Genomic DNA, 12,623 nt, shown 5'->3' on the forward strand with positions numbered 1-12,623 from the left:
AAGCTTTTATTGGGTCTCTAATTTCAGGTCAAATTCATAAAACTTTCCTAAATTTCGACAATAATCTAGATGCAATTCTGCTTGTGAAAAAAAGAGGTCAGTTGTTTAATGCAACATTAAACAAATTGGAGATATTTTTCCTTACAATGGATCTTCCTTGTGCAAATTTTGAAGGTGTCCGAGATGAAAGATGAGTATTTTCCTCCCAAGGAAGATCTGATCTTGCAAAATGAAGCACCCATGGATTTCTATCTAATTGTTTCAGGCGCTTTGGTGATTACTTTACCTTTCATTTTGCTGTCTAAAATTAAATAAAACATGTCCAAGTTCAGTATTATGCTTCCAGACTAGAAATACTCTCAATATGTATTGTTTTTAATGGTTTCAAATTTGAAAACCAGATTTTCTTTCTTCTTGTTATTTTGCAAATGAAAATTCTAATGTTTACATTATTCCACAGGATCTGCTGATTCTCAAAAATGGCACTGAACAAGCAAGTCTGATCAGTATTTCTACAACTGAATTTTTGAATTAAGCTTTTAGGTTAGGGAAAATAGGTCTGGTATCTATGATTAAATGAAAATAAAATAAATGATTGCAGGTTGTTAGAGAGGCAAAAACTGAAGACCTTTGTGGTGAGATTGGGGTTCTTTATTATAGGCCACAGCTCTTTACAATGCAGATGAAGCGATTGTGCCAACTGCTTCGGATGAATCGTACTACATTCTTGAATATCGTTCAGGCCAATGTTGGAGATGGGACCATAACAATGAATAATCTCCTTCAGGTTTGTACAAACATTATACCCTGCTGATATTTTATCTAACCGGGTGAAAGTAATAGCATAATGTCAGTATTTTTATTTATATCTGACTGGTGATAGTCTTGAGGAAACATGGAAAATAAGGCTAATGCACTACACTGGCTTTTCCTTTATTGGTGGAACAACATTTGATAGACCCCAAGGACCCAATCATGGAAGGAGTTTTGGTGGAGACAAAGAACATGCTAGCTCATGGTAGAATGGACCTACCTCTCAGTTTCTGCTTTGCAACACTAAGAGGAGATGACCTTTTTCTTCATCAATTGTTGAAACGGGGTCTGGATCCAAATGAATCCGACAGCAATGCGAAAAAATAAATTCTACTAACACTATTTTCTTCTTTCTTTTAAATCCTTGTAAACCAACACATAGCAGCTTCTAAAGGAAGTGAGAGTTGTGTACTTCTTCTACTAGATTATGGGGCAACACCAAACAGTAGAGGTATTTTCTCATCCTTTATTGAATACATAATCCAGCCAATTGTGCTAATGTCTATTGCTTTTGTTTGTTATTATTCTCCTTAATCATCTTTGACCTTCCTAATACTACTTGCACATGTTTTGGCATACATTGTAATATTCTATTTTTCCCCTAGATAGGGTGTCTGTTGAATGCTTATTTAGTGGTGCTTGTACTATTTTTTTTTTCATTATTCCTTAATCAACAGGTAGGTTGGATTGAGTACCTACTAGTAGTTTATCGTATTTAATTATTAGCCCATGGAATTAAGAATTCTTTTAGTGCTTTGAGTTAATGTGATTCTTCCCATGCCGATCTTAATGTTGAAGTCTCAAGCAGTTTCTTATTTTCTATGTATAACAATTCTATCTTGAAGTCGCTTATAGTTATCATTAAGTATAAATTAAGATTGTTTGTTAAGCTAAATAATTTTTCTTAGTGATATGGATAAACGATGTGCTAGAGGTATTGACTTTTGGGAGGGTGAGTGGCCTTCTCTGCTAGGAAACCTAAATAATGATACCAATTGTGTATAGTCTGATGGTGATGTTTTGTTTGAAATATTTATACAAAGCCACAACTTTGTAACCATCGTATATATTTTAATTTTTAATTTTAAATTTTCATCTTTGGTATATAAACATATATAACACATGCTCCATGCCGCCTATAGCAGCATGTTGTACCCTATGGTTGTGGCCACGCCTGGCTACAGCTATACACCATATTAAGTCCCACAAAAATGTGGCCGCAGCCATAGTTTCAAACTTATAGCCATGTGCGCGGCCGAAAGTATAGCATTTATCTGCGCCCCCTATAGCCGCACCTTGCCATGGTTTATTTTATCTGCAGGTTAATTCTATAGCTGCATTGTGTCTTACTTTTAGCCAGGGGTGCTGGCCGCGGCCATAAACCTACCTTCTTGTAGTGTAAGGGTTTTATCCTAACAAACATGACGTGACTATAGCCCAAATAAGCTTATAGACTTATAGAAGCGGTCAAATGAAGTCTTGTGACTATATATGGAAGAGCTTATAGTAGCAGGAAAGAAGGCAACGTGAGCAAAAGATGGGTATGGATTCCAACTACTAAAGCGCCCTGCTGAAGGCATGGTTCTAATGTGTATATGGTCTTTTTAGGCACTCCCACATGGTGGCAATTTATTGGACCACATTCATAGGGTGATTTATTTAATTTTCTATTGAAAATATCAATTTCAAATTGCTCATTTGAACACAAAAATGCTCGGAAAACGAAAATAAAAATATACCAACAACAATGATTTTAATATACTAATACATTTGAAAGTTAATAAAACTCCTTTACAATTTGTCATTTTCCCCAGGCCACGTAGTGTAGTTTCAGTGGCTAATACTTGTATGTAGTTTCAGTAAAGCAGAACATCCAACCAAGCTTCAGTTAGCATGGGAATCCACTGCAAAAAAATTGATAAAAAGAAATATAAGAGACAAGTTTATTATCCTGAAGCTTAAGTACGTAAAGGAATTAATGAATTTGTTTGCCTTCATATTTCCCCTAAGATTAATTAACTTTGAAAACCTATCTTCATTGATTGCCACGTTGCAGCTAAACCAGAAGATGGCTCCTGTTGGGTTACTGTCAGACTGAGAGTTGCCTGCATTGAGCAAGGAGACTTTATGTCACGACCCAAATTCCAGACGACCCAAAATTTGGCCCATGACCCCAGGTCAAAAGTTTGACCCTAAAGGTTTTTCCTACTCTACGCTGGCAATCAACCAAAACACTCTGAATTTTTTTTTTCCACATATAAATCACACTAAGGTTCTCACCAACTAACAATATTTCAAACATTAATCAAACGCATCAAGATTTAATAATTATCATTATAGTCCAAAATAAAAGTTCATAGTTAATCCACTTAATCAAATTAAGGTCTCATTACACATCCATAGTTCACAATTTATTAAAACAAGTCCCAATATCAAAAACGTAATAAATAAGGCACATTCCACTAAACCGCTCCAGGAGCATCCTGAAGTCCTCCTTGCCCCACCTGTGGATCCTTAGAAGTGATATCTGTATCTAAAAAAATATAAAAAGGAAAAGGTGAGCATTTCCACATTACTCAATAGGGTGTCTAACACCCAAAGGGTTAATGGGAATTACTAAATTTCAAAGAACACAAAAGAAACAGTTCAACAGTATTAATCAAGTCACACAATTTAATATATAATATTATACACAATTCCACAACATTCAACCATCAAATAAATGCATATGAACGTGTGATACACAGTCATACAATGCACTATCGTTCTCGAGCTTTCACCGAATGATACGCGTCCGCACCCAAATACACTCCCCATTCGGAGTCTTCTCAAGGTAAACTTTTGGGTCTTTCACCCTAGGGATCTCTCTCCCTTCACACTGGCTTTCATTTTTCATCACTATTTCATTTTTTTTTTCCTTTCTTTTTCCATTTCATACACTTTTTACAATTTTTATCATTTCTTCATACAACCATGATGCAAATGAATGCCACAATTCCAAATTTTCTCAAAAATTTCAACAATTCCAACATTCCCAATAATCCAATAAAATAAATTTTCCACATTAAAATTCTCAAAAATATCCCAACAAATTTTCAAAAATTCACATATCAATAAACTTGAAAGTATACCACACTTTTGGAATTTTCCAATAATTTTAATAATTTCCAATTTTTGAAAATAATTAATTTTCCATAATAAAATTACCGAAAATATTTCAACCAATTCTCAAAAATTCACATATCACTAGATTTGAAATTGTACCCTAATTTCGGAATTTTCTCACACTTCTAATAATTTTTAACAACCAAAAACAATTATTTATCAACAAAAAAAAATTCCCGAAATTACAAAAAAATCCAGAAAAATTCCAAATCATTCAAAAAAATTCCTACAACACCAATATTACCTACTTAACTCCTAATGACAAGATTTATAATTTTTTTCAATGAAAAATGCATTTAATTAAAGTTTTAGGGTTAGTTTCCCTATCATAAATCTAAGAATTCGACAATTAAAATCACAATCGACCACCGTAGAATTGTTCATCTCGTCGAGTGGAACACCTCTTTGGGCCGAAACAGACATCGTTCGATCGTCCAAACGGTCGGTCAAAGTTCTAACGACAAGGAAATTCTCCACAGCCGCTACTCTCTTTCTCCCCCGTTTTGCCACTTTCCAACTCTCTTCCTTTTTCATTTTTTTTAAAGCAAAAAAAGCCCACTTTCTTTATTTCAAACACCAACCACACAAGCCCATATCCAAGGCCCAAATCAATTCCCTTTGTTTTAACAATCCGCAACACATTACACGACCTAATATTCAAAGGCCCATTGAATCATTTTTTATTTATTTTCTTTTATTTATTTTCATTTGCTTATTTTTCATTTCCAAATTCTTTTTTTTTTTAACACACAAATTAATTTATTAACCCCAATCCGAAAATTTAATTTTCTCAATTTTATTAATAATCAATTTTGTTTTTTTTCTAATTAATTTTAATTAATTCACTTTTCATTTTCATTTTCGTTTTTCGTTTCCGGAAATTCTCAATTTCTAAAATCCTAATAAATTTTCTACCATAAGGCTGACATGGTACAAATTTTTCAACTTGTCTAATTGACCAATACAATAAATCGAATTTCACTAATCCAAAATTAACACATGTTCTCCAAATACTTTTCTTTTTTACTTTTCAACCACCACACAAAAGAAGACTTTTCAAACTAAAATTTTCAACATGGCCTAAATTACCCGGTCATTACATCTTACTCCCATAAAAGAAATTTCGTCCTGAAATTTAAACAAACTTACCTTAAAAATCATAGAAGAGTTGTGAATAGTGTCGTCTCATTTCTTCCTCAGGTTCCTAAGTAGCTTCTTCTATCCCATGGTATTGCCACCACACTTTGACTGTGGGAATCACCTTGTTCCTAAACCAATGCTCTCCAACTTCCAAAATTCATAAAGGTTCCTCCATATAAGAAGTATCTTCACTAATCTGAACATCTTGCAAGTCCACTACCCAAGTTGGATCTGGAGTACACTTCCTTCACATCGACACATGGAAAACATCATGCACAAGGGATAACTGTTGGGGCAAAATTAACTTGTATGCCACTAGGCCAACTCTCTTATCAATCTGAAATGGTCCCACAAATCTAGGGGCTAACTTTCCCTTTTTCCTAAATCGAAATATGCCTCTTGGATGGGACACTTTTACAAACACCCAATCCCCTTTTTCAAACTCCAAGGACCTTCTCCTTTGGTCCGCATAACTTTTTTGTCTATCTTGGGCAGTCTTTTAAGCTTTTCCTTGATGAGTTGTATCTTCTCTGTAGTCTCTTGGATAATCTCAGGTCCCAACAAATGACTCTCACCCATCTCTATCCAACACAAGGGCGATCTACAAGGTCTCCCATAGAGTGCTTCATAAGGCGTCATGCCAATACTAGATTGGTAACTATTGTCATAAGCAAACTCTACCAAAGATAAGTAATCTGCCCAATTTCCTCCAAAATCCAAAACACAAGCCCTTAACATGTCTTCTAAAATTAGGATCACTCTTTCTAATCGACCATCTATCTGAGGGTGAAAGGTGATGCTAAAATTCAATTAAGTGCCCAAAGCCCTTTGTAAACTTTGCCAAAACTGAGAAGTAAACTTAGGGTCCTTGTGAGACAATATAAATAAAGGTATCCCATGCAATCTCACAATCTCCTGTATATACAACTTAGCCAAAGAGTTCATGGAATCAATAGTTTTCATGGCTAGAAAATGAGCTGACTTAGTAAGACGGTCCACAATCACCCAAACTCCATTTTTCTTGCTTCTAGTTCTTAGCAACCCTATCACAATGTCCATAGTGATATGATCCCATTTCCACTCAGGTATAAGTAAAGGTTGCAACAACCCTGTTGGCCTCTGGTGCTCAACCTTCACTTGCTGACAAATCTGACAATTGGCTACAAACTGAGCAATATCTCTCTTCATCCCACTTCACCAAAACGGTCTCTTTAAGTCTTGATACATCTTGGTATTCCCAGGGTGGATGGTATACTTCTCCCTATGAGCATTTGCTAGAAGTTCATTTCTCAACTCCACATCTTTTGGCACACACAATCTCCCTTTAAACCTCACACTCGCATCTTCATACATAGACCAATTTTCATCTATTTCACCTGCTACCAACTAGGCTTTAACTTTTTCTAAAAACTCATCATGAACTTGGGCCTCCACTATTCTTTGGATAACCATTGGTCTAGTCGATATACTGTACAATCATGGACCTTGTCCTTCCCAACCAAGACATAATTCAAAATCTTCAATAACTACATGCATCTCAAACTCTCTCAACTCCAAGCTAGACAACTGGCCAAAACTCTTCCTACTCAAGGCATTTGTTATAACATTCGCCTTTCCAGGATGATAATGAAGAGAAAAATCATAATCTTCTAATGTTTCCATCTATCTCCTCTGCCTAGAGTTCAAATCCTTTTGAGTGAAAATGTATTTCAAACTCTTGTGATCAGAGTACACCTCAAGCTTCTCTCCATACAAATAGTGTCTCCAAGTCTTAAGGGCAAACACCACTACTACAAGCTCTAAATCATGTATTGGATAATTCCGCTCATGTTGCTTTAATTTTCTTGAGTCATAAGCTACCACCTTGCCTTGTTGCATTAGCACACACCCTAGCCCCATTATAGAAGCATCACAATAAACCGTAAACAACTCTCCACTAATAGGAGCAGTTAACACTAGAGCAATGGTCAATTTCCGCTTCAACTATTGGAAAGCATTCTCACACTCCTCATTCCATTCAAACTTCACCCATTTTCTAGTCAACCGAGTCATTGGTGTTGCAATCCTATATAAATCTTTCACAAACCTCCTATAATATCCAGCCAACCCCAAGAAACTTCTAACCTCAAATACATTAGTAGGCCTTTGTCACTCCTGTACAGCTTCCACCTTGGAATGGTCTAATGCTATTCTTGCCTCAGAAACCACATGACCTAAGAAATTCACTTCAATAAGCCAAAACTCACTTTTGTCCAACTTCCCATACAATTGACGTCTTCTTAAGGTTCTAAGGGTGGTCACCAAATGCTGCTTATGCTCCTCCAAACTCCTTGAGTAAATCAAGATGTCATCCACCAAGACAATCACAAACTGATCCAAGTAAGACGAAATACTATGTTCATTAAATCCATGGAAGTAACGGGGGCATTAGTTAACCCAAAAGGCATGACTAGAAATTCATAATGTCCATATCTTGTTCTAAAAGCGGTTTTAGGGACATCTTCTTCCCTAACCCTCAATTGATGATACCCAATTCTCAAGTCAATCTTACTAAAATACTTCACACCTTTCAATTGATCAAACAAGTCATCTATCCTTGGAAGAGGATACTTGTTTTTCACAATAACTCTATTCAACTTCCTATAGTCGATACACAACCTTAGTGTGTCATCCTTTTTCTTCACAAACAACACTAGGGCTCCCCATGGCGATGTACTTGGACAAATAAAACCCTTACCCAACAATTCATCCAACTGAGTTTTCAATTCCTTCTACTCAAGAGGGGGTCATCCTATAAGCGGATACTGAAATAGGATCAGTTCTTAGGCATACTTCAATAGAGAAATCAAACTCTCTATGTGGTGGTAAACCTGGTAACTCATCTGGGAATACATCCTGAAGTTTCCTCACCACTGGAATTTCTGTAATGTCCTTCTAGGCTTTCTCCTTACCACGAAGGCAAGTTAGGAAATTTATTGATCCCTTCCTCAACACATACTAATAGCACGGATCGAACTGCAAAAAAGGCAAACTAACACACTTCCCTCCAATAAAGCAAACCTCAAATCCATATGGTAGACAAAATATTATCTTACGGCGATGACAATCAATAAACGCTCTATACAGTGTTAATCAATCCATTCCCAAGATAACATCATACCCAGTCATATCCAAAACCCTCAAACCCACGTTAAGTGCTCTACCCGCCAAGGTAATAACGCATCCCTTACATATTCTATTAACTCTAGAATTCGTACCCATAGGGGATTCGATAAGTAACAAATTTTCTACCATTTCCATTTTCAACCCCAATGCATTAGCACAAGATGTAGAAATGAAAGAATGAGTTGCATCAGTATCAAACAAAACACGCACCCAAGTACTATATACCAAAATCATACCTTCCACCAAAAGGACGTCCTCCTCTAACTTTGTTGGGGTCAAGGCAAAAACTCTTCTTGTTGTCTGTCTTCCCCTACCTCTAGCATTTGATTCCTGAGAAGAACGAGTCTGACTACTCATGGTAGTTGTCGTAGTTCCCTGGGCTGCTGGGGATAATTGTGGCATCTGGTAGTAAGGCAATTGAAACTGAGGGGGTTGGAAAGGCACTATTGGCGGTTGTTGAGAACTTCCCTGAGACTGAGGTCGAGCTTGTTGTACGCCCCGTAATGGGCAAGCCCTCCATAAGTGGTCTCCCGCTCCACAACCATAACATACTCTATTAGTTGCCACCCTCTTAGCACTCTGCTCACCTCTTGCATAGAATGAGAAATGCCCTTTAGACTGCTGAGTCCTCTGCCTCTGCTGCGAGCCTTGAGATCTCCCTTGGGAACTTTCTCCTATTCTTTGTTTCCCTTTTCTATCCCCCTTTTGCTCCTGAATTTGATTGGTTTCCTCAATGTCCTGCTCCACCAACAAAGCCCTCTTAACCAACTCAGAATAGTCCCTTATTGCCAGTGGGACTAATCTATTCCTAATAGCAGGTCTCAACCCCTGCTGAAACCTCCTAGTCTTTTCTCCTTCCTCACTGATCATCCCCAAAGCAAATCGAGACAACTCCGAAAAGCATGACTCATACTCTAGCACCGACATGGTTCCTTGGATGAGGTGCTCAAACTCCATCCTCTTGGCATCCTTAGCCACCTCTCCAAAATACTTACCTAGGAAGATTATCTCAAATTCCTCCCAGGTCATAACCTCAATGTCATACACTTTTTCTATTGATTCCCACCAGAAATCAGCTTTGTCAACAAGCATGTATGCTGCCAGACCTACCCTTTTTTCCTCAGGTATGTCTAGCCCCACTAGAATTCTTCTTATCCTCCTCAACCAATGCTCAGCTGCTTCCGCAATGGGCTCTCCATTAAAAGATGGAGGTTGCATCACCATGAATCTCTTCATCACCTCTATCTGGCTCATTACTGGCTTCTCAGTGTGGCTTCTTCTATGCGAGTGCCCTGAATCCTCATAGCCCTGGGTACCTCTTGATCTCTTAGAGCCCTGACCTTTCATCAACTGGACAATCTCTCTCAACTCCCTTCTTACTTCTCGAAGTTCTTCCTTTATCGACTCCAACTCCTCATTTCTCTCATATCTTCCTTTTCTGGTCCTTCCCGCCATTTCAAATTTAACAATCCCTAATTCAACCACATTACCAAGGTGAGCAAAATAAATTCACATGTACTCATTTAGCAACTTCAACAACTATCAAACTTTCACTTTCATACAATCACAATACATAATTCAATTAATAATCAACTCGTTAACTAACACATACAAAAAAACATAACATTACAATACACACAACACCCACAACATTGACCCCAAGGTATTATTGTAACCTTGGCTTTGATACAATATCGTCACGACCCAAATTCCGGGCAACCCAAAATTTGACCCATGACCCCAGATCAAAGGTTTGACCCTAAGGGTTTTTCCTACTCCACTTTGGCAATCAATCAAAACACTCTGATTTTTTTTTTTTACCATGTATAAACCACACTAAGGTTCTCACCAACTAACAATATTTCAAACATTACTCAAACGCATCAAGATTTAGTAATTATCATTACAATCCAAAATAAAAGTTCAAAATTAATCCACTTAATCAAATTAAGGTCTCATTACACATCCATAGTTCAAAATTTATTGAAACAAGTCCCAATATCACAAACGCAATAAATAAGACATGTTTCATTAGACCGCTCTAGGAGCATCCTGAAATCCTCCCTGTCCCACTTGTGGATCCTCAGAAGTGATTTTTGTATCTAAAAAGATATAAAAATGAAGGGGTGAGCATTTCCACATTGCTCAATTGGGTGCCTAACACCCAAAGGGTTAATGGGGATTAATAAGTTTCAAAGAATACAAAAGAAACGGTTCAACAGTATTAATCAAGTCACACAATTTAATATATAATATTATACACAATTCCACAATATTCAACCATCAAATGAATGTATATGAATGTGTGACACACAGTCATATAATGCACTATTGTTCTCGGGCTTTTACCAAAGGATAAGCGTCCACACCCAAATACAGTCTCCATTCGGAGTCTTCACGGGGTAAACTTTTAAGTCTTTCACCCTAGGGATCTCTCTCCCTTAATTCGTCTCACACGGGCTTTCACTTTTCATCACTATTTCATTTTTTTTTTCCTTTTCTTTTTCCATTTCATACACTTTTCACGATTTTTATCATTTCTTCACACAACCATGATGCAAATGAATACCACAATTCCAAATTTTCTCAATAATTTCAACAATTTTTTCACATTAAAATTTTCGAAAATATCCTAACAAATTTTCAAAAATTCACATATCAATAAACTTAAAATTATACCACACTTTTGGAATTTTCCAATAATTCTAATAATTTCCGATATTCGAAAATAATTAATTTTCCACAATAAAATTACCGAAAATATTCCAACCAATTCTCAAAAATTCACATATTACTAGATTTGAAATTGTACCCTAATTTTGGAATTTTCCTACACTTCTAATAATTTTTAACAACCCAAAACAATTATTTATCAACAAAAAAGAATTCCCGAAACTACAAAAAAAATCCAGAAAAAATCCAAATCATTCAAAAAAAATTCTTACAACACCAATATTACCTTCTTAACTCATAATGACAAGATTTATACTTTTTTTTCAATGAAAAATGCATTTAATTAAAGTTTTAGAGTTAGTTTCCCATACCACAGATCTAAGAATTTGACCGTTAAAATCACGATCGTCCACTGTAGAATTGTTCCTCTCGTTGAGTAGAACACCTCCTCAAAATTTGGGCCGAAACGGACATCATTTGACCATCCAAATGGCCAGTCAAAGTTCCGGCGACAAGGAAATTCTCCACAGTTCGCTGCTGCTCTCTTTCTCCTCCGTTCTGCCACTTTCCAACTCTCTTCCTTTTTTCCTTTTTTTTTTTAAAGCAAAAAAAGCCCACTTTCTTTATTTCAAACACCAGCCAGACAAGCCCATAACCAAGGCCCAAATCAATTCCCTTTGTTTTAACAATACGCAGCACATTGCACAGCCCAATATTCAAAGGCCCATTGAATCATTTTTTATTTTTTTTCTTTTATTTATTTTCATTTGCTTATTTTTCATTTCCAAATTCTTTTTTTTTAAACACTCAAATTAATTTACTAACACCAATCCAAAAATTTAATTTTCTCAATTTTATTAATAATCATTTTTTTTCTAATTAATTTTAATTAATTAACTTTTCATTTTCGTTTTCGGAAATTCTCAATTTCTAAAATCATAAGAAATTTTATATCATAAGGCTCATAGTCCTGTTTTCTGTTGCTTCAGGTCGACAACTAGAGCTCCTAATGCAAAACATTACCAAGAAACTATTGTCAACAGCGTCTTGAAAGTTTTTCTTGGTTCTGCATGAACAGATTCTACAAGTTATCTCAATTGGCTAGTGATGCATGCCAGGCAGAACCAAACTATCATTGCACCTAGCTTATGGCCGGAGGCCCCGTCACTTGGCCTTGACAAGAAAGAGTTCTGAGCAACGATATAGACTTATATCCACCGAAGGTTCATGACAAATTGAAGTACTTCAGATGTTTCAGTGTTAGTTTGAGAATATTCGACTGCATCAGTGGGAGGAACATACATGCTTAATATATAATATTATTGAAGCACCACAAGAATGCATACACACACACATCACAAACTTTCCTACTGGATTAATTGCTTTGTTAGGTTAATCTTGGCTTTTCTGGGATCAGATCAGTACCTATCATATCAGAATTTTTTATGTTTGGTTCCCGGAAAATACTAAGGAAAGAAAAAAAATGCAAAGAAAAATGATTTTTTTATGTTTGGTTGTCCTATGAAAAATATCAAAAAAAATCAAATATGATTAAAACTAATTAAAAACTTATGTATTTTTAAATTATTTAATCTTTATATTGATGAGTTAAAATAAATAAAATGAGTTTAAAGTAACAAAAAAAATAATTTATCAACTTTTAATCT

General features: G+C 35.9%; 1 protein-coding gene across 2 annotated transcripts; it reads right to left on the reverse strand.

Moving 5' to 3' along the window:
• Positions 1-2,441: 2,441 nt before the first annotated feature.
• Positions 2,442-11,561, reverse strand: LOC100265452 (uncharacterized). 2 transcript variants are annotated; one of them, XM_010660468.3, is made up of 3 exons: positions 11,328-11,561; positions 8,520-9,755; positions 2,442-2,717 (listed from the first exon to the last, which is right to left on the reverse strand). In XM_010660468.3, exons 2-3 carry the CDS (start codon positions 9,736-9,738, stop codon positions 2,698-2,700), a joined length of 1,239 nt encoding a protein of 412 aa, XP_010658770.1. In that variant the 5' UTR covers positions 9,739-9,755; positions 11,328-11,561; the 3' UTR covers positions 2,442-2,697. The 2 variants fall into 2 exon arrangements, with proteins under 2 accessions (XP_010658770.1, XP_002266041.1); XM_002266005.4 differs by lacking the exon at positions 2,442-2,717 and adding an exon at positions 3,115-3,346.
• Between the last annotated feature and the right edge of the window lie 1,062 nt (positions 11,562-12,623).

Source organism: Vitis vinifera, chromosome 13 (assembly GCF_030704535.1).
Source record: "Vitis vinifera cultivar Pinot Noir 40024 chromosome 13, ASM3070453v1".
Lineage (NCBI taxonomy): Eukaryota > Viridiplantae > Streptophyta > Magnoliopsida > Vitales > Vitaceae > Vitis > Vitis vinifera.

What these genes read in the sequence shown, in the direction of transcription:
- LOC100265452 (XM_002266005.4), bottom strand. Translation starts at nt 9,738, where the DNA reads ATGGCGGGAAGGACCAGAAAAGGAAGATATGAGAGAAATGAGGAGTTG. An exon ending in GGACGTCCTTTTGGTGGAAG is followed by an intron (nt 3,347 to 8,519) that starts GTATGATTTTGG and finishes ATATTTTTTTAG; the next exon opens with ATACAGATATCACTTCTAAG.